This window comes from Gigantopelta aegis, unplaced genomic scaffold (genome assembly GCF_016097555.1).
Source record: "Gigantopelta aegis isolate Gae_Host unplaced genomic scaffold, Gae_host_genome ctg1962_pilon_pilon, whole genome shotgun sequence".
Classification (NCBI taxonomy): domain Eukaryota; kingdom Metazoa; phylum Mollusca; class Gastropoda; order Neomphalida; family Peltospiridae; genus Gigantopelta; species Gigantopelta aegis.
In genome coordinates this window covers 84,050-106,925 of record NW_024532812.1, presented here as the reverse complement: position 1 = coordinate 106,925, position 22,876 = coordinate 84,050, and the positions used below count along the sequence as shown (strand labels likewise).

Here is a 22,876-nt window from a genome sequence, read left to right as displayed (position 1 = left end):
AATGAAGGGTTGCATTAAAAAATTATTACAATTAAATGGATTCACTCTGGTAATTGATCCAAGGAATGTATTTAAGTGCTTATAAGAAAAAATAAAAACATTAAGAAGAAATGGATTGTTTTTTTTCAAACAATCATGATAAGTGAAAGAGTACATATTACGTCAAACATTTGTCTATATAGAGAGCCTTTCATTCTGCAATACAACTATGATTCCAGTTACTCGAGCTAACCAAACTAATATAATTTGAAATTAAGTACATGTAAAAAAATGAAATAAATGTTAACTAATAAATCTTACTTTCAAACATTTAGAAGAACATTCAAAAAGACCACAAATTAATAATAAAAAAGTGAATTAATAAATTAATAAGTGTTACTTTTAAAACTTTGAAGAGCATTTCCAAATAACAAAACTTGATATAATTCTAAAAAAGGAATAATAAACAATATTGTTTTTCCTAATATGCTAAAGTTAAAACAGAAATTAGTTGAAACCTTAACTACATGACAATCGTTGAACTAAATGTCAATAATAGTATACTCAATGGATTTTCAAGCACAATGCTTATTTTTATTAGTAAATCTTAAATTTTAGGCATCACTATTGTCAAATGCAAATAAAGAAGTAACCCTAACTCTTGTTCTTCCTCTAAATCTATAATGGTTGCAATTAATGATTTTCATAGATTAAGATACTTACCTAACTCTTGTTCTTCCTCTCTCTCCATAGTAGCTGCAATTAATGATTTTAGTTCATTTTAATTTGTTGATTATTTACAAGTTTCCATCTCACTTTCTGACTCTCTTTCTAATTCCATCCCATAATGTCTCTCTGAAATAGAATGTATGAAAACTACTATATAAGTTAACATACCATGTTCTCGCTCTTGCAGGTCTTGTACTACTGTAATAGAATATATATTGCAATGAATTAATAGTGACATTAACGTACTTTCATAATCCCTGTGATCTTGTCTGTCATCACTGGCCAAACTGCTCAAACAAATAACCAATAAGGATACACTTGCACCTACCTGAAGTATCCCTGATTGACTTCTCCATCTATAAAAATAATAATAAAGTCAATATGGTTCATAAAAAAACGGGATACTATTTTTATTGAAAATGAAAAGAGACATATGAGTTTATGCAGTCTTACCTCAGTAAAAGTATGTCTCTATGAAGTAGTTAATGAGGATACAGTTTACTATTTTAATTTTATTTTTTATTTATAACATAATAAAAAAACAAGTATGAACGAGTTTTATATCAATTACTTGTCTTCACTGCTTTCAGGTAAAGAAGATAACAACTTTGACAATGAAGAGTAAGTTTAATTCACAGTAAAAAAAGAAATCACTGTAGGGTTTGGAGGTTGTGAAAGACATTGAATAAATTAATGAATATTTTTATTTATTAATATAGTTATTTCTAATTAGTGTCACAACTTTCACATGTGGCATAATACTTGAAAGTAGATATTACCTTATAGTTTGATTTTCATTAGAATACTAATGAAATAGTTCCTACCTTTAAAGAATAGCTTCATATTTGGAGCTGCACTCTTTAAAACGAAGCCACACCTACCTTCAATAATTGAGATATTAATTAATGAATTAATTACAAATGCAATGTATGAATAATAATACCAATATATTCACCACCAAAAAGACAGTTTTACTTATTATTATGATAGTAATTGCTTGACTTTTAATTGTTAATATTATATACTATTTATGTTAGGTTTAGGGTTTGGGGTGATACTTGAATGTTACATAAATGATATTTAAATAATAAATGTAGCATAATTAAGTTTTCTAATTAATTTAAAGTTAATTTTGTGGTTTAAATAGTTAGAAGTGAGTTAAAATGGTAAAACTAGTTAGTATATTAGAGTTTATGGTTTTATTAAGTGAAATGTAATGTGAATTTATGCATTTTAGTATTTTTCAAATTTTCTTGCATTTAATGATATGTAGTTGTACTAAAAAATGTAGGGTTATGTTTACAATGAAGTGGTAAATCCATTAGTATAGTCAAATTTTCAGGGACAAAGGACATAGTATGTCCCTATGTCCCCTAGTGAAAATATTGACCCATGATTTATTTTAATTACATCAGATGAATTGTTGTGATTCATTGATGCTATAATTGGTAATTTTATATTATCAAAAATGGACATATGTCATACAATATTTTATTAATAACTCTATAATGAATAGGCCTAATTAAATTTTCATATATATTTGAAAGACTATATTAATAATGAAGACAGTGGTATACTTTAATTTGACAGATATTTTTGGGCCATATGTCTTTATAGCTTTCAATAAATAATGTACAGATGTGTTAATCCTAATTAAATTAATGAGTGTGTTGTTGGTCATTGTGCAAATAGGGACACTTCTGATTAATTAAAACTTCATTTAATAATTGGGACATACATAAGGACATATCTAGTGGGGTTAACATAATAACTTGTAAAGGGGTTTGCCCTCATTAAAATTAATGTCATAAAGAACACCTTTGATTGACAACACATCTGATGGTACCCTTTGATTTTATAAATAAGTTTGGGACATATGGCCCTGTTGTTTTCATTGAATAACTCTGTGGAATTTTAACCCTCATTGAAATTATGAATAAGATGTTGGTTAGTATTGAAGGAGGGACATTTTTGATTAATTAAAAGTTTACTTAATAATTGGGACCTACATAAGGACATATCTACTGGGGTTAACTAATAATTGTAAGGAGTTTGCCCTCATTAAAATTAATGTCATAAAAGAACACCCGATTGACTACACATCGATGGTACCCTTTGATTTTATAATTAAATTTGGACATATGACCATGTTGTTTTCATTGAATAACCTTGTAGTATCTTAACCCTTGTTAAAGTCATAATACATTTATTTAATTCTTTATTAAAGAGGGTTATTTTAATATAAGTAAACCTTACTTTTACTATTAGGACATATGTCCATTTTTATTGAATGGACAAAAAAGTGGGTTTGGGACTTTCTTCATAACTCTGTACAATGTGTGACTTTCTGTATGGGGTTTGATAGAGAAAAGATAGAGCTACGTGATGGTATTCTTGATTTGACCCTCCCGATGAAGTTTTAGTAAGTTATGGGCTGTTGAAAATGGAGAAAAATTTTTTTATTAAATGATCCTGAGCTCATACACACTCATACCGTCTTCTCTCATTCCTCTGCTACGAGGTATATAGGGTTTAGGGTTTGCTTCTGTATTTGCATTTGACAATAGCGATGCCTAAATTTTTAGATTTACTAATAAAAATAAGCATTGTACTGGAAACATCCTTGAGTATACTATTATTGACATTTAGTTCAACGATTGTCATGTAGTTAAGGTTTCAACTATTTTCGTTTTAACTTTAGCATATTAGGAAAAACATGTTATTTATTATCCTCTTTTAGAATTATATCAAGTTTTTTTTATTGGAAAATGCTCTTCAAAGATTTAAAAGTAACACTTATTAATTTATTAATTCATTTTTTATTATTAATTTGTGGTCTTTTTAATGTTCTTTAAATGTTTGAAAGTAAGAGTTATTACTTAACATTTATTTCATTTTTTTTACATGTACTTATTTTGAATTATATTAGTTTGGTTAGCTCAAGTAACTGGAATCATAGTTGTATTGCAGAATTGAAGGGCTCTCTATATAGACAATGTGTTGACTCTATTATGTAATCTTTGACCTATCATGATTGTTTGAAAAAAACAATTCCATTTCTTGTTAATGTTTCTATTTTTTTATGAGCACTTAAATACATTTCTTGGATCAATTCCAGAGTGAATCATTTTTAATTGTAATAATATTCTTTTTAATGCACACCCTAATTTTGGCGGGTTTGTCCGGGACATGGATGATACATGTTCTCAAAAGATATCTGACTCTGAGTCCATTTCTGGCTAAATTACCTCGTTTAAACCCTCTGGTCTTCTAGTTGGGAGGTCTTCAGGTTACTGCAACTAGTTTGGTGTGGTTTGCAACGGCAATCTGTACCCTGTACTGTAAGGCGTCAGATGGTGTGGTAATTCGTGTACTGTGATGCCCTCTTACACTCTCTGGCTTTTAATGCTCTTTCGAGAGTGAATGCAACTATTCATTGTGGTTGTAGGAGGTTGTCAACAGTGTCCTTTCATGCCCTCTGACGAATGCCTATTCGTCCTCAGGGCAATTGCAGTCTTTACGATTGTAAAGGACATTCAGAGCAGATCTTTTGGTATGACTGACTTCTATCCAAGTGAGTAATATAACATTCACACATGACTAGGTAATGTATATACTGTGTCCTTGCTTATTATGTTGCATCTAGATAGATAACAATCTGGGAAAATACCATTGGACGGTAACTTGTGTCAACATGGTCGTAAAGTCAGCAGGTTTAGAGACTTCTCTGGATCGACTTACTAAGTAGATTTGTTCATGTATAGCTATTATTAACATCAGCATTACACCGTAACAGAAGTTTTAAGAAGACATACCTTTGGCAGTTGTTACTGGTGCATCAGGATTGTTGTTAATCATTGTTGGGAATGTTAGTATATATTCACTGATTTGTTACATATATGTTCCAAAACTTTCAAGGGTAACCTCTGAACATTACATGCAAGAGACCGATGAAGATATTTATATCTATGGGGTGGTACAGTTGCTTCTATGTATTGGAAGTAAGGATTCTTGTGCTTTTAAAAGCAGGTCACTTAACATGATGTAACATTATATGTTCTTGCTTGTAACAATGTAGTGAGTTCTTTTGCTAGCGTGTCCATTAGTGAACTTCGCAGTGAATTCAGAACTTTTAGGTACAAGAATTATACTTATTTAATATTTTTAGTGTGTTTTCATCAAATCACAGGTAATAGTGATTTAAAAATTGATGCCATAGTGCAGGAAGACTTGAATGAATTAATCAAGTTGAACATTTCTTGCAAGTGGAGTCATATAATGGTATCTGTTTTGTATGAGTTCATTTGCTAGCTATTGAATAGATGTAATATCCGAAAAATATAGTGGAAACCTTCTGAAATTCGATATAAATGTAAATGACTTAAAATTAGTAAAAACATGGCCATGCCAATACCTGTCAATATACGGAGCAAGTGACGGAGAGAGCCAAAATTGTGCATGTTCTCTAACAAAAATTTACTTTTAGTTTCTGCTGTAAGTATTGTCCGTTTGGAATGATGACATATGCTAGTTAGACATGAACCTACATATATGCGGTCAAGGAGCCTTCTTTCTGTTCCTCAAGCAAGTAATAGTAGATGTAGTCTTCCCACACTCAGACCTCTCAACCTCAAACACTGAGTCCACAGTGAGATCATGGTGCATGCGCGTAATGATAAATGGATAGCAAAAGCACAACAAATATTCAAAATTAATAAAATTAGTTCTTGTGTTTGTCATTGTACGCTTTGGGTTGCTTCTTTGCTTTTCGTAGAAGTGTGTCAGATGGTTTCCACTTAAGGGGAACTTCTACGTGAGTTTTGACTGTTATAAGTGATGAAAGAGTACCATTGAGTTTCAATGAACTTCTGCTGGGTGTCTTATTCTTATTGATTAGCAAGAATATTCGCTCTCCCCTGCTTAGAATGTGGGATTGTCATAACAAGTTCTGCTACCTTAAAAAGAAGATCAAACTCAAGGTACTAGAACCAGGTTTTCTGACACCTTTCAGGTAACCCCAGAGTACATCAACTTGGTGTGGATCATCAGGTCCCAATCCTACACTCTCTTTTACTATTGTGGTGGATTGTCATCTTCCATGAGTAGTGGATAATTCAAGAACTGTTCATTTAGGCGATCCATGTTCATTTCAGGAAATATCTTGGGGTATTGCAACACAAAATACTGCACAGAAAGGAAATTCTTCTCAAGTCGATGCTCAAAATCGAGCCAGGTACATGGGCCAATAGCTCATCATTCAGTGGGGCACCACAGCAATAAATACTCTGTAGCACCTAGTAAGGAATGCTTTGACAGCTTTAAGAAACAAACTGTACTGATGAGTGCTTATATCACCTTCCATGTCTAAGCGTTTCTTGATAGTTTGTTTCATCATGATCCAATGACTAAGCAGTCATCGTCAACCAGGTTGACAGGATTTCTGAAGTCTACTGAGGACAAACCGTTGGTTTTCAAGCTCTCAGCAAGCACTGCAGGTTTAACATACTTTCCAAGGATGCTTTGAAGCAGTTTCAGCTAATTGTGGCTGCAATACGTGGATTAGAGGCTGTTCTCTCTGCAGAAATTGGTTGTGCAGTAAGTGAAAGTAGGTAAGACTGACTGAAAAAAAGCAGATAAATTCTGTCATTGGGTCATTGAACACACGTTGCAATCTCTTGAACCGAGCTTGCGACTCACATTCTGATCTAAAATAGGAAGTTAGGCTAGGAAATTGCTTCAAACACATCTTTGCACAGCAATTTCTAGCTCAACCAACGGGTCGAGACGTGCTTCATGATCACGTTGATACTCCTGATTACAAAATGCACAGTAAGATTGTAGCCCATTCTTTCGCTTCGTTGACTTTGTCGAACCAGTAGTAAAGATCAATCACCAGTTCTTCAACATCAAAACAGCAGCAGGTTGATTTCACTCTGTAAAACTTATCTCCTGCCTTTTTGGGCAGCATTGGTGTAGTATATGACAGGGACAACCATTAAAATAAATGGCAGGGGTTACTCCTCAAGACTCTTGTTTTGAGAGAAGTCCTATTACCAATATTTACTGAAGTGTTATCTACGCCAACAGAGGTGCACATAATTCAATGGGTTGGAAACACTCAAGGAATTTTTTGCAATTGCCTATCTACTGCACTATAGATTCTTTCAGCTGTACTACTACGTGATGTGACATGTCTAGGAAGCGGGGTGACAATCTTGTTGCGGTTGACATCATAGAGCCTGATGGTGACAGGGTTCATTTTTTCTAATCCCGAGTCGTTTGAGCCATCAAACATAAGGAACAAAAGGATTGGTTTTCATACTTCGAATGAGATCATGTAAAAGTGTCAGTGCCACCCCTTCATTTTAGCATGCATGTGGCCTTTGTTGAAGCTGACTGATACTTAGCTGCTATTTTTGAGTCCGGAAAAACCTTCTTATCATCGGCGAAAGTAGGTCATGGAATGATAAAGGAACATTGGATGAAGCTGTTAATACTGTCATGTGTAGTTCAGCTTCTATCTTTTTAGCATCATTTTGTGCTTGACTAGCAAAGCATAACCTTGGTTGCGATTTAAGTGATTTGGCTTGTTCTAGATGACTTTTACACTCACAGTGCATGGTAACATCCCTTTTCCCCATATGACTACACTTCAGCTTTGTATCACATATATTACACCGAAACCTGGGATTCACAATGAGATCATGAATTTAGGTAAACATGACAACACGACATACCTGTAAGGATCTCCTGGCACAGAGGTGAGAAAGGGATATTGTTTTATCCACGCTAGATTGAACCTTGTTTTGTACATTGTAGCCCCTGAGAGCTTTCTAAATCTTTTAGGAGCGGGGGAGACGATATTAAAGTAGAGGTAGAGTCCGACTCATCACCATTTTCACTCTCGGGGTAACCGTAGGTATCATTATCTGTGCTAGTTCCCTGGGTATCCATCTAATAACCTTGAACTTTACCTTGCACATGCGTAGTGTTGCCGCGTGGAGCCACGCCTCTTTTGGACTCCGCCTTCGCTTTTTTGCCGGGCTCCGCTAAGTTGTTAGGCGTGTATTGCTACAGCAGCGCTATTATAGCCCTCAGCCTTGAAATGGCTCAGTCGCCGTGAGACCTTTAGATACGATCGAAAACCGTGTATCACACTGCCGGACTGTGTGAGTTGAGAGGTATGCACACTATCTAGTCTAACTGTAACTGTATTATGTACGATTTTAATAATATATCTATTTTCTTTTTTTAGAAAATTTTGGGGGTCTCTTTTCCCACTACCTCCATCTCCTTTAACATAAGTTAATTCTCTCTCTTTTCCTTCCTCCTCTCTCTATATTTTTTGTTTGTTCTTTCTATAAGTTCATTAATCGTAATATCAACATCTCATAATATGCTTACTTTAAAAAATGGCTGATAATGTTTTCAGAGAAAGAGTATGTTTAGTCCGTGCTTTGCACGTTTTCACAGGGACACTTTGACTTGACATGGGATAAAGTCTAGTGAAATATGTTGTGGACTTACCCATTGGTGATATTTATTTTTCTGTACCGCTTCCTGTGTGTATACACATAGTTTGATTGATAGTTTCATTTGACTAACTTTTTATTAAGGGCCAACAAAACCTACAAAACTGCATGTACATTTACATAAAATGATAACTACATAAGTTAACTCTTGTTAATGTACTCACACTGTTATCACGTGCCGTCTCTTGGCACGTGATAACAGTGTGAGTGTGACACTATGCAGGGTGGTTTGACCACATGAGGGTGGTTGACCACATGAGAAGTACTATGATATAGAGTGAAATTAATCCACAGTATTGACAAGTCAGGTTCTTACTTCTTCACTGCTACTGACTTGGCTTTCTCATCCTTCCTTCCTCCTGTACAGGCTTTTAATGTTCCTTATGTTAAGCATTTCAGTACAAATATTCTTACTTCTTCAATGTCAGTGTATGTTATATAAAATTTTAATGTAATAAGATGGATGATTATAAAAAATTGCTGTCTTACCTCCTCTCCACTTGTTTCAGGTATTGTAGTCTGTTGTAAAGATTAACAGTGTAAAGGTAACTGCATTTCTTTCCAAGGACTATGTTTTAACTCACTTTTCTTCCATAGAATCAAAAATTTGGAAATGGTGTGAGTTTTGAGGGAATTTCCTGTTATGAATACTATTATCATCTCCCTTTATTGTTAATCTCCACCTGATCACTGACAGGAATCTTGGTACTACCGCATCAAGACAAAAAGGTAAAACAACTTTTCAACTGTACTAGATGTTTGTTAAATGTTAAGTTAATTGAATGAAATAATATTATTTCTTTCAGCTGGAGGTATGAAATTAAGTGAGTCCCCTTTGGTCGACATGTACTGGTCCCTCTGTTAACTATTGACTATTGTTTAAATTTACTATTTCAAATTTAATTCCTACCATTTTGCTACTGTTTTTAATTAATGTACAAGTTCAATTTGAGACCATTTTTCCTATTAATTGTTTCAATTTGCTATTACTATTTACATTCTATTTTAAATTATGAAAAATAAAGGAATGAAATAGAAGTAAATATTACATGGGAAAGTGGGAACAACACCATAGTAGGTCTTTATTGAAAGTTCATTCAAAAAAAACCTAAATAGACAATATGTCAATAATATATTAAATCATGCAATGTACCTTTATGAACCCTTTGCTATTAGCTGCCACAATAATACTTCTTGAGTCCTTTAAAGAGATGACAATCACAGCTACATTATATTTTGATTGCTCATTACAGCAGAATAGACTCAACTTAATGTTGTTATTCATTCCTCCTACTGCAAAGAGTTCACTATCATTATTAAAGTCAATGCTAGACACAATAGTATCAGAAGAAAATCAGTCCATTAGTATATGTCTTCAAACATTGCTGAATAATAATAATAATAACAACACACTTACATCAATTACTAAGTAAACGAAGTAACAATAATAACACTTACGTCATTGCTGAGTACAGCAAAATAACAATGATAACATATGTCCTTGCTGACTAAGCAAAATTGCTGATTCAACAATGAGAGGAGGTCAGATTTTTGGATGTTATGTTATACTTTGCCAGTCTGCTGTAGTGGAACTCATTACAAACTGATGGATCAGTACACATAGATCTATGCCAATGGCTACAAGTTTAACCATTTGTCACAACACTCAGAAATAGATTACATGTGTTTTCAGTCTGTTCTAGTGGACTTGCTTGAGAACCTTGCTAAAATACTCTGTCTAGATCTGCCTGCATATCTGATGGATTGTTCATGCAATTGACATAAACAATGGATTGGTTCAAAATAGATATTGCATTATGTGCAAATGAAAAATCCATTTATGCAAAAAAATGCATTTTGAATTTTGTATTAATAGTAATAATGCAATTGGGTTTAGACATATGGGAGGAAAATAGGCGTAGCCATTTTAGGCCTTATTAACAATACATTGAAATCTAATTATAAAATAAAAACTATGTCAGTGTTCTATTGGAAATGACAAATATTACAACAAAAAAAGTATATGCACATGAAACAGAACAGTATGGACTATGCATGTATAGATGTTTAAAACGTGATTTTAAGGCAGTGTAGAATTTTATTGGTAGATAATGATCCCATTCTTTCTAAAGTTCCTAAAAAAGAGAGAAGTTTTAACTTATAAGATATTTTTTGAGTCGGTTTCTACTTTATATAGGCAGAGTGACAATGAACTTAGATGATATCATCTCTATCAACTATGCAAGGATATTATCTATAGGACATGTAGTATATTAATAAACCTAGTTTTACTTGCATACTAATTTAAGCTGTGTGTCCAGTTTTATATGCTTCTGTATTGTTTATAATTTTTAAGAAATTGTTTTTATAAAGAAAATTTTAAAAGGTTATATCTTTCATAATATATATATATATATGTTATATACTGCAGTAGAAATCATTATAAAGCATAGCATAAATAACCCAGAATAGCAGCACATATAGCTCATAAGATCAAAAAAAAAAAAATCATAAAGCTTGAACTGCATTTCTAAAAGAAAGCAACAATAAAAATGTACCACATACACTAAAGATGTTGTATATTATGTAATCAAAGGTAATAAATGTTGATATAATAACTAATAGAGTTTAAATCTATTCACAGCGTATAGGTAAATGTAAGCAAGTAATAACAGCATATAGTAATGTAAGCAATGTAATAAACTGCATATAGTTCATATAAGCAATGTAATAAACAGCATATAGTTAATTGTAAGCAATGTAATAAACAGCATATAGTTAATGTAAGCAATGTATAAACAGCATATATTTATGTAAGCATGTAATAGAACCACATATAGTTAATGTAAGCACAGGCAAAATAATAAACAGCATATAGTTAATGCAAGCATGATACCAGTCATAGAGTTAATGCCAGCAAGGATATAAACAGCATATAGTTAATGCAAGCAATGTAATAAACAGCATATATTAATGTAGCAATGTAATAAACATAGATACTCCAAAAATTTACATGTACTAATATAGCACAACATATATAGATTATATACTAACGCTATTGTTTGTGAGATCAACAGAACAATTTCAGTTAGATGGTACTGTCAATGATTGACCTTTATAGTAAAAATGAATAAATATTATGTGATGTCTATTGTAAAATAAGTTAATTAAATACCTGATAGTCAAATCATACTCATCCAATAAAAATGCCAGAGTGTGTCTCAACAAAATCATATTTACTAGTTTAAATAAAGCCAAAAGGTTGATTTGATGCCAGTTGTATATATGTATAATAGTAGTTCATATACACTGTATAGACCTGCCACAAGGGGATTTTAACAGCTTAATTGCATAAGAGGGAATCTCTTAAAAAATTCTGAGTTGACTGGTTTACATAACCACGTATAGAACCAACAATGAACTTGACATATATCTGATTGTAACTTATCATAAGATTGTACGAACCCACCACTATTGCAATCATAATGTAACATTTGGTTGGTTAGCAATAAGTCTAGCTCTCATGCAGTGTGGAAGTTTATAACACTTACAATACTGTCAAACAATGACAAAACTGTAAGCTTGTCCTCAAGTCGGTATTAAATCTGCAACTATTGCTGTTTACGAAGAGAGACCAGGATTTAAACATAAATCAATAACCTGCTATGAAGTAAATATGCATAATAGACCAACACTTTCATTTAAAAATATATTGGTTATGAATCCTCATCATGATTATATAATATATATATATATATATATATATCTTCATATATTTTACAAATTACCCCAGTGAAATGTTTTATATTACAATCTTATAAACTTTAAACCATGGTTTTATTATATACATATGTTGTGTGTGTGGTGTGTGTATACTATTATGAATGATAGTAGAGTATTCTGAAGAAGAAACATTCCACTGAATATGATGTTGTCAATGGCTAGAACTAATAAAAAGAAGACCTATTCAGTGCTATGGGACTGAGCCTTGGATGAAAGTAAACAAAATTTAACCCTGAACTAACACTGATTGAAATATAGTGTGAAACAATGAAAGAACCATAGACAAGATTAAAATATTATGGTGATCTGGTAACAAGGTGACCGACCACAAAACCAATGTATGACACAGAGAAAAGGCATTTAGGGTAGACATATATGCATAGACAACACAGTAGGAAATATAGTTTAGTTTCTAAAAAAACTTTTAATATGAATACTGTTAGTTTCTATGTATTTTCGTAATGACTGCAGTCAGATTCTCAGACTAAAAAGATAATTCAGTAAAATTAATGAAGCAAATGTGTAACAATTGTATATGCCATGAACTATAAAATATATTGGTGACAACACAGAAGCAATCCATCATTACTGACCTCATAAAATACATTTGGATCTGCACAAATTGTAATATTTTGAGTGATGTATTGGTCAAACTGAATAAATAGGTTTATATAAGAAGAAACCATTACTATATGCAGTCACGATATAAACATGAATTATTTTGGAAGGTACACTGTGTTTAATTTTCTTTAGAATGAAATGCAGAGCTTACCTCACATCTGGTTCATTGAAACAGAATCATAATCTTTATCTGAATGAAAACTAAATTAAAAATTGACCTTAATAATATAGTTTTAATAATGTTACTTTAAAGTAAAATTGGGATTTGACAATTGGAGAGCTAGCAATCTGTATACAATTGCTAGAAGGTTGAACACTAGGCTTCGATTAGTCATACCCATTGTCATAGCACTAGCAGTTGGTTTACCTCAGCAGTTAATGTGTGTAGCTTAATTTAATTCATTGTCAGTTTAACAATGGCAAGCATCAGTGAGATTTGTGTATATGGTAGCTGAATAAGCTTGAAACAGAAGAAAAGCATTGCATTAATTAAGTAATATTAAGCTCATTAATAAAGTTGCAAGAAAATGGGACATACTAAAATATCATTCAAAGGGATATAATACAGTTAGTAAGCTACTTTAAGAAAGTAGTAATACCTAATACATTTTCTACTGCAGTATTAAGATATGATGAATACATAGTGTCATTTGATGTTTTCTTATTATATGAGAAATGAAAATATTAATAGTAACAATATTAGTAAATTACTTAATGAAGGAGTACTTGGGCTAGCAGTAGTTACTCCGTTTTATCAGATGCTATCAGATAATATGTAATAAATCAATATATCATCAAACAAACAAAGACTAACTTTGGCATGTCTTCTCACAAGTGATTTAGAGGCATATTTAATGTCATCATCAGATAATGTAGGTGAGGCAAGATCCTGTACTGATGTAGATAGAGCAGTACAATAAGAAAATTAAAAATACAATGTTACATGTATACAAAAAGTAAATAAGTAATAGTGCATTCACTTACCAAAGGATTACATTCAGTAAAAACATATTTACTATATACTTCAGGTCTTTTAGAAATGTACAAATATCATCACCAATTTGATGATGTTAACAATTGGACCTTCCCACTTCCTTTAATAATGCATTCCATGTGGCTTCATTTGATTTCTCCTGTAACATTTATTGATCACAATTGACAGGTTCATCTCTGTTAAGTTATTACTTATTATTAAGCTATCTAATTCTTCAGTGTTGACTTCAAGTGAGACCCCAATGAAGTACCATTTGTCTTTAATAAGATATTAGTAAAGACAAAACATCTTTCATTTTAGGAACTTTAGAAAGAATGGGATCATTATCTACCAATAAAATATACAATGCCTTAAAATCACATTTTAAACAGTATTGTAGTAATACTGACAGACAAACAGCATTAACTTCGAGTAGTCTTACCTAATACATTTTCAACTGGTTGTATTAACTGAGAATATGTTATAAAGCAATATATCAACAAACTAAACAAACAAATACTAACTTTGGCATGTCTTCTCAACAAGTAATTTAGATGCAACTATAATGTCATAATCAGTAATGGAGGTGAGGCAAGATCCTGTACATGATGTACATAGCAGTACAATAAAATAATTTTAAAATTAAAAAGTACATTGACATTGTTTTCAGTACACTAAAGTGAAATAAGTAATAGTACATTTTACTTACAAAAGGGATTACATCCAGCAAAGACACTCAAATGGCTACAGTGCTCCTTTATAGACTTGTAAGTACATTCAACAGATGATAAAAATGCGTACCACAGACATCTTTAATGTGTTGAAGATAATTATCTTGAAATGGTAAGTCAGCATTACTCTTATTGAACAGAGCTTTTGTTACCAAAGGAGCAATGAGAAGAAAATGGATCTTTAGTTCCTTACAATCTCTTTGACATCAATTGTTGACTTGCCATCTGTGTCGGTAACATTAGCTTTTTGTATGAACAAAATACTATGGTATGTGCTAATGTTGGCTTAGGTAAGTCAATCACTATGTCAAACTCAATAAATATGATATCAAGAAGCCGTGGTCTCAAGCAGAGATACTACTATAAGTGATATATAGAACTTTCATGACATGTATGTATTATGAAAGTTAATTTTAACCACATATGCTCTATATAATGAAAATAAAAAACACTTGGCTGCTATTGACTTCATGTTGCATCATAAAATCTGGAAAAAAACCTCTTCCTTAGACTACCATTTTCCCTATTGCATAATAACTAATATTGAACTAGCCACTCTACAGAGGTCTCCTTTCTGAATTATCAAACATCATGAAAAAATAGTCTGCTACCTTTAATAGATTTTCATGGAACAGAAATGAAATATACACTAATATCATGACATCTAATGAAATGTTTAATTTTAATTTTGACATGTAAATGTCATATGAACACTAAAGATAGATACTATTTTTGACTTGACATTGACATCATTACCTTAATCCCTTTCATAAGAAAAAAAAAAGTAAAAACACAAGACTATCTTTGCTATCAATTACGGTAGTTTGGGGATGGTTCTAAAAAATGGATTATACACTATTAACATGTTAGAGATCAACAATGTAGCAAAATTGTCTTTCAATGGCTTACACTGTTGCACGACAAGGGATACCTTTACAAGTTTATGCTAGCACCATGGTTACTCATATAACAAGAGTCTTTCAAAATTAAGGAATTGTAGGTTCGTGAATAATACTTGTATCATAATTCTCTTTTTAGATAAACTTTTAGTATTCCATTTGAAGAATACCAAACATTAAGAAAACAAGTCATGAATGATTCCACTGATATGTCAATTCAATTTACAAAACATGTCATACTGTCATATAATTTCATTCCTTGACTGTCATGCCTTGTATCTGATGTCCAGTACAATTAATCAATTCAAATCTTGGCAAAACAATATCCCTATATTATTATCATGTGACATCTAAAGCTACGTTCTTATTTCTAGATTTGACCAAAAACAGGACATAAATTGATAAATATTCTTAAGCAAATTATCATAAAATTACATATTGTTATGGGATAGTAGGCTTAGTTTCCTTCTAGGCCTTCCTCCTAAGCCTGTTACCTTAAAATAAGGATGAAAAAGCTAGCTTAACTAACGTATATATTATTAAAGTAGGTTTTGGGGTTAAGTGTACTAAGTTTACTCACCTCATCTTTAATATCAACAGAACAGCTATTGTTAATCAGTAGAAGTGCAATATCTGTATGGTTCAACTGAAGCTGCCATCCTCAATTGCTGTCTGTCCATTCTAATAAAGGATATAACATATAAGTATCATGTCATCATGTTATAAAAAAGTAGAGTAAAGTGATGTACATATAATAGAATTTTGTCAATCTTTTTTTTTTACATCAAATGTAACATCAATTTTTAGTGATAGCAGATATATATATGTAAAAATTTTAAAGAGGTACTGTGTCATAATTCAAGAAATAAGCAGTAATTTCATTGTAAGTTCTACTTGATGTTAAGAAAGAACTCAACTGATACATAGTGGAATGATCTCTATTACTAATAACTATAGTGAAGTAGCTTTGTTCATATCAAGCATAAAAACAGTTTGCTATTTCTTGGAAAAGTGAGGAAACAATAATATAACCATTAATTGCCTTGTCTACATGTGGGCATTGTAATAGTGAATGATTGTTGGCTTCTGGATGCACTCAACTCACTCTCAGAAGTACTGCTTTGTTTTTGAATCTCAAACACAGAGTCATAATCAGTAGTAGAAATGGCAGTCACAACTCTTGTATCATCCATTTAACTCCAAGAACGTATCCATTACACAGTGTTGTTGCTTCACACTTTTCTATTTATTGTACATTTACTTCAAATTTTTAGTCCTATCATCAATAAAGTCACAAATGTGTGGTTGTCATTTCCTCATATTTTTTCAAAAGGATATCTCATGTACCATTAAGGGCCTGAGAATGATTTTATCATGGCATGAGTATAATCATATGTATGTCATACACAGATTTTATAATTGTAAAAAACAGTTTATCATGAACAGTAGTTTTTATTGTCATATTTATCATGAATTTTTAATTATTGACTTTTTCTCCCTCCAAAATTAGTGTGTGAGGTGACAATCTGTTACTTATCATGTGACATTAGTCTATGATTGGATGGGGTCATACTAATGACACTAAGACAAGCTTTGAAAGAAAATGCACCCACTGCATTTTTGCAAAGGGGGTCTGGCAGTTAGGGGGACAAAACTATGTATTTGGGATGGTAGGAAAAAAGAGCCAACCGTTATTAAATGATGATGCTCTCATAAATACTACATTTCTGGTCATAAATTAGCAGAATTTTAAATAAATGATCAATTCCAGTTTACTGATGATAATTTTTTAATATCTGAGGCATAAAGACACTTTAAAAAGAGGAAATTACCTTAAGACATTACTTTGTTATTGGAAATAACCAACTTGTGTGCCAATATCTCGGAATAGTTGATAAGCTAACATAAGCTAGTTGATTACCATTGGAAGAAAGTTATAGAACTTTCCAAGGGTGAAATTATGTTTAGTCAAATCATAAACTCAAGCTCTGTGATCTTGCTGAAGATGGTTACCATGAGTGTGAAGATATTGATGACCATAGAAACTTGTTTGATGAAATATATATTATTCTATATGTCTGTACATAGTTGATTGGAATTGACAGGTTCTACTTCTGAGAAGTTGCTTGGTTTTTCTGAAATATAGGAATACTAGTAGCAATCAATAATGTAACAGTAGCAATAGCAAATGACAAATGAGAAGAAGTAGCAGTTGAAACTGACAAAGAAGTACCAGTACTGTTTTGTTTTTTCAAAAGAAAAACATCATAATCTCATATGTCATCATCTATATAGCAGCTAAAACCATTGTAGTCACTGTCTATATCCTTTATCATCTTTAGGACTACTTCGGATTATTCATAGTTGGAAAATGCACCATTTGGAACTAGTATTCCATAGAAACTAAGCTGTATGTTGTTGCAATAAGCAAAATTATCTATTGGAGCCCAAAAAGAGGGTTCAGCATTTTTAAGTAAAAAGGGTGGTGCTCTATATGGGAGCAATAAGCTAATGAAGGATTAAAAGTTGAAATAATCTTATTTCAATTCTAAGAATCCACTCTTAAAATTACAACACAACAATGAAATTTGCTGTATTATTTGAAGTTTTACAGTAAATTATCAGTACATTAATATGGTCTATACCTTAGTAGTAATGTTAATATTGGCCTGTTTAGCAAGTGATTCTTTCACACCTTCCAAATCACCTCTTATCGAAGATTGAGTAGAAGAGTGTCCTATAGAAGAGATCACAGTACATGATTTATGTCCACAGAATATAACATAGTACTAATACTTTATAATTCACTGAACATTTTATCACATCATACATTATAATATTATGTAACTGATTATGAGTTATGATGTATACCTAAATAATAGTATAATCATTACTAATAGATAATATTACTATGATTGACGTAATGTTGATATTGTTAGCTTTGTATCCTAACTATATAAAGTTTTATTCAACATTATATTTTCTGACAAAATATAGCATCCTGCTTACAGCTTTCACTGCATCCAAATTACTCTCTCTTGATTCTGTCAATAACTTCACAACATTATCTTTATCTGTCCAATAGGCACATGTAGGGAGAGTTCTGCCATACTAAATAATAAGACATGCACTGTGTAATCAAGACGCAAATTTGATTTTAATAGTAATCAAGCCAGCATAGAAGTAATAATAACTCATAGTAATTATAAATAGATATTTAAAGGTTTATTGTTATACACCCATGATTCCAAACATAGTTGACTAATGTCAATACATAGAAATCATCTCTTTGTCAAATCCTATGTGGCCAAATGATTTCCATTAATTGAACATCAACAATATTCAGTACATTTGATGTCAATATTTATATAACTTAACATAAATGCATAATATGTTACTGACCTTGTCTGGAACATTCACTTGAACTCCATGGTCTAGAAAAACTTTACAACCTTATCATGACCATTGTAACATGCTATGTACATTGGAGTTATGCCTCCTAAACAAGATATAATATTGGTGTCACATGCTAGTACAAACTATATAGCAAAAGTATTATTAAGTTGACTTTAGAGAACATTCACTCTTTATTAGGTAAACTTTACTTGATGTTATCAATGTGACAGATGTAATAGAGTGTAGGGCATGTACATACAATAATACACTACAATAATTACTTCATAATCCTATCAGTATATATTGATATCTTTCTACGCTAAGGGATAGTAGTACAATTCAGTCCCCCATATCCAAGAATTATAATTAATGAATAAAGTCCATTTTAAAATAATAATGTATAAATAATCCAAAAAATTGAAAAAATCAATAATGTAGACAATGTTAAAGAGAATGAGGACAAAAAACTGTCTAGAATGTTTATGGATACAAAAATCTGTGCAAAAATCCCTAAATAACTAGCTGACCAATGTACATTTACTGGTGTGTTTAAGCAGAAAAAATAACCTTATTATTATAATTCTAAGGTATGGTCAATTGTCTTTGACATAATAATTTATAAACAGATCAGAGTATATAGTAATATCTATCTAAATAGTGGATATGTCATTGTATGGTGGAGTCCAATGTGTGTGATGATTTCATAGCAATAACCTTTATCTCAGTTTTCTAGTTAAGTATAGATATAGTGTTAAACTATACAGATAATAGGAGAGTGCATGCGTACATGAGACAATAGGTCATTTCAAAACAATTAAATTAAATTACCTTTAACAGTTAGGCTGATTGTCAGAGATAGATGATTATATAGACTGATTTAATGGGGCCCATCAATAACAGTTATTAAAATATTGTTGAACTATATTAGAAATTGGTGTGTGATGTTGACATTGGTTTTATCCAAACAGCAAGTCTTAAAAAAATTGTGGTGCCAATGGAATTCTTTGATGCAAAAATTTTCATTTCTTACAACTTTTTATATGGCCAACTGGAAGGCATATGAATGTGAATTGTAGTTTTGGTTTGTCACATCTATTCTAAAATATCAAAAGCAGTTCCTGCAGAGTTTTTAGAATGTAATAGAGCCACAAAACAAAATACAGACATATTGATACTAGGAAAGAGAATGGAAAGAGTCATTTGATAGTTTTGATATTAGTGAAGAAAGTATCATATATTTTTGCTCTTTGTACAAAGAGAAGGATGCATGTATCTATTGCAGAGTTACTGGAAGAAGAAGATACTTGACTAAGATGGCATCAAAATTTCATATTTTGTATTATTCATTGAATGTTGCTCTTACAGTAATAATACTAATCATGTCTTTGTTATTAATCATTATTATTATTCATGTTTGAATGATTTTGTGAAAAATATTTCATGGATAGAGTACAATCAAGAACATCTTTTTACAAAAGAATGTCCAGACTTACTGCATATTTACAATATGCTGACAAGGGATTTATAATCATGGGGACAGAACCAAGGGCAGGTGATTATAAATTTGATATAAACTTGAGTAGGTGTTGTTTAGGATAAGAACTTGTGAATGGCTAATCTCACTGTACCATAATTCTAACTGTATTAAAATATGACTGAACACAAATGGAAAATTTAAGTATTAATTTGTCTTGGCAAGTGTAACTATACTGTGACTACTTGTAGGACTAAGACTATATAGCCTACATCATTGGGTGTGTTTGTTTCAACAAACCTCACATGTACTTTCATCTATTTAAATACTCATTTATAACATAGACAGTCCTCTATACTCTTCCAATCACAATGGAAGTTACAATAAAATACAACAAAGAGTGTAGTTTATTGTATTCACATATAACCATAACCACTATTATCTATTGTGACACTTTCTCACTTTAAAACCATTATGTTATTTATACTCAAGAAAATTAGTATTAAAAGCTCATTTATAAGTTTGTAAATTTTTAACAGCAATAGTTAAATTCTAATATAATTGTACTACTACACTATAAGAGTTAATATATTGATATAGAACTACAAAATTTATACAGTTATGCCAATAATACACCATCCCTTGCAGTAGTCACTACTCCATTATAATATATGTAATATATTGTACAAACTTGACATCTATAGGTATATGTATAATAAATCTCCATATATTTGATTGTTACAGAGTTATTTTAAATAAGAGAATAAATACATAATTTTGTTTAATTGCATTTTGAACTTACAAAGTAAGTCCTCAATTTTAAAAAATTCCTTCCTTAATTAAGCAAAGGGAGGAAAAAAAGACTTAATAATTTGAAATAAATGTCTTTGCTGGTTGTTTCGTGAAGCTCCCATCATGATGTGACTGCAGTAGGTCTATAAAATTACCCTTCAGTGACATTAAAAATCTTTTAACTAAGAACATAGTTCACCTATCATACCTAGAGCTACTGTAGAAAAATCAAGCTTAGCAAACAAAAATTTTGCTTGAAGCAAACTGATCAAATGCTTCAAAAATTGTGCATCTGTCATTACTAAACACTTTCACTATTTAGAAAGATTCAAAACAACAAGTTACAGTTTGTAATAAGATGATTCTGGAAAGACAAGAAAGGATTAACAAACAACAGTTAATGTTTGTGTAATTTTTTCAGCTATGACTCAATAAATCAATACTACATTTGAATATAAACACTTCCTTGCTTTAACAACAGCTCAACAATCTTAAATAAATACCAACAAATACATGGAGTTAAAGTAAGAAAACACAAAATTTATCTTGATGGAAGGATCAGTACAATTGTATGTAGACAACTTACTTTGTTTGCCATATCAATACTAGCATTGCCTTTAGTAATACTTGTACGACTTCACTGTTCCCTTTCTTTGATTTGCAGCAAAAAAGAGGAGTCTTGCCATCTATATAATATGTAAGGAGAAAGCTAAATGTTATGTGAGGAATATCAAGCTAAATAATGAATATAATTTTGTACATAAACAGTAACAACAGACATATGTAGCATCATAGAAAATGTTATAATAACAAAACTAAATTAGTAGTAAATGTTTGTGTGTTTATATGAAAGAAAATTGGTATACATGTAAAAAATAGAAGGTACATGTACAGGTTGTAGTAGATATGTGTAAAATAAAAGTAAACAGTGCTTCTTAAAACATTTCAGTGGATGTATTACATATAGATGTGTAATGTGTTTCCATATGATAAATTGTTTAGCTCAGGAGAGTCGTGTCAATTTTTTGATATGCTCAAAGCATCAATATATTAAAAGTAAAATGAAATTCAAATAGTTTAATACAGCAACTTAAGATAAATTAAGCTTATCAGAGAAAACATCACTCAAAAGCAACTGGATACCATGCATCATATGATCTGTGGTTATTGAACACTGTCACTGTTAAAAAAATTAAAATGAACAACATATAATTTGCTATGAAGTGACTCTAAAAGGCAATGAAGTGACAAAACAACAGTGGTATTTTGTATGCTATTGTTGGGTAAGTCTTAACACATTGTAAACATTGATTGGTTGATTAACAAATATATTGTTTACATAATCTCATAGTACATTAGGAATAAAAATAAGTATTATGATTAGTTTATATTCAACTTGCATAACCATGTATTGGATAAATTAAAGCCACTCAATTTTTACAGTGACACAACTACATTCAATAATCAGTGCCTTGTTTTAATGGCAGGTTAAATGCTCTGATTGAATGAGCATCAAAGTATTGAATAGGAGATATAATAATTATCTTACAGAGACAACTACATTGCTTGCTATATCATACTAGCATTAGCCTTTAGTAACAATTTTAACAACTTCATTGTAGCCTTTCTTGGATGCAACATACAGAGGAGTATTGCCATACTATTATATATACAGAAATAAATGTCTTGTAAGGAAATGTCAAATTAAATAGTGACCATAATCAATCATGTTATATTTAAATTAATTAGTAATAAAAGAAGATATATGTTAAAACTAAATAAAGATTGTGAAAGGATCAGGTCACTCAGTATAACTAGAATACATAGTACAACTAATTCTGTAAAAAGTGTATATTCATCAATATGTTATGTCTATCTAATATAAATTATAAATATAAATAAACTGTTGTTTAATAGTAAACTACAACTCTAAAATTCAAACTGTCAACTTTTCAGTGTTATGTCAC

The 22,876-nt window shown here is 31.2% G+C and overlaps 1 protein-coding gene across 1 annotated transcript in view; it reads right to left on the bottom strand.

Annotated features, from left to right (window-relative positions):
• LOC121391217 (ankyrin-1-like) overlaps positions 1 to 22,876 on the bottom strand; it is a 38,704-nt gene that overhangs the window by 1,417 nt on the left and 14,411 nt on the right. Inside the window, exon 12 of the mRNA XM_041522917.1 lies at positions 1,037 to 1,064. Within this exon, the coding sequence (XP_041378851.1) occupies positions 1,037 to 1,064 (28 nt within the window). The remainder of the gene's footprint in view (positions 1 to 1,036; positions 1,065 to 22,876) is intronic.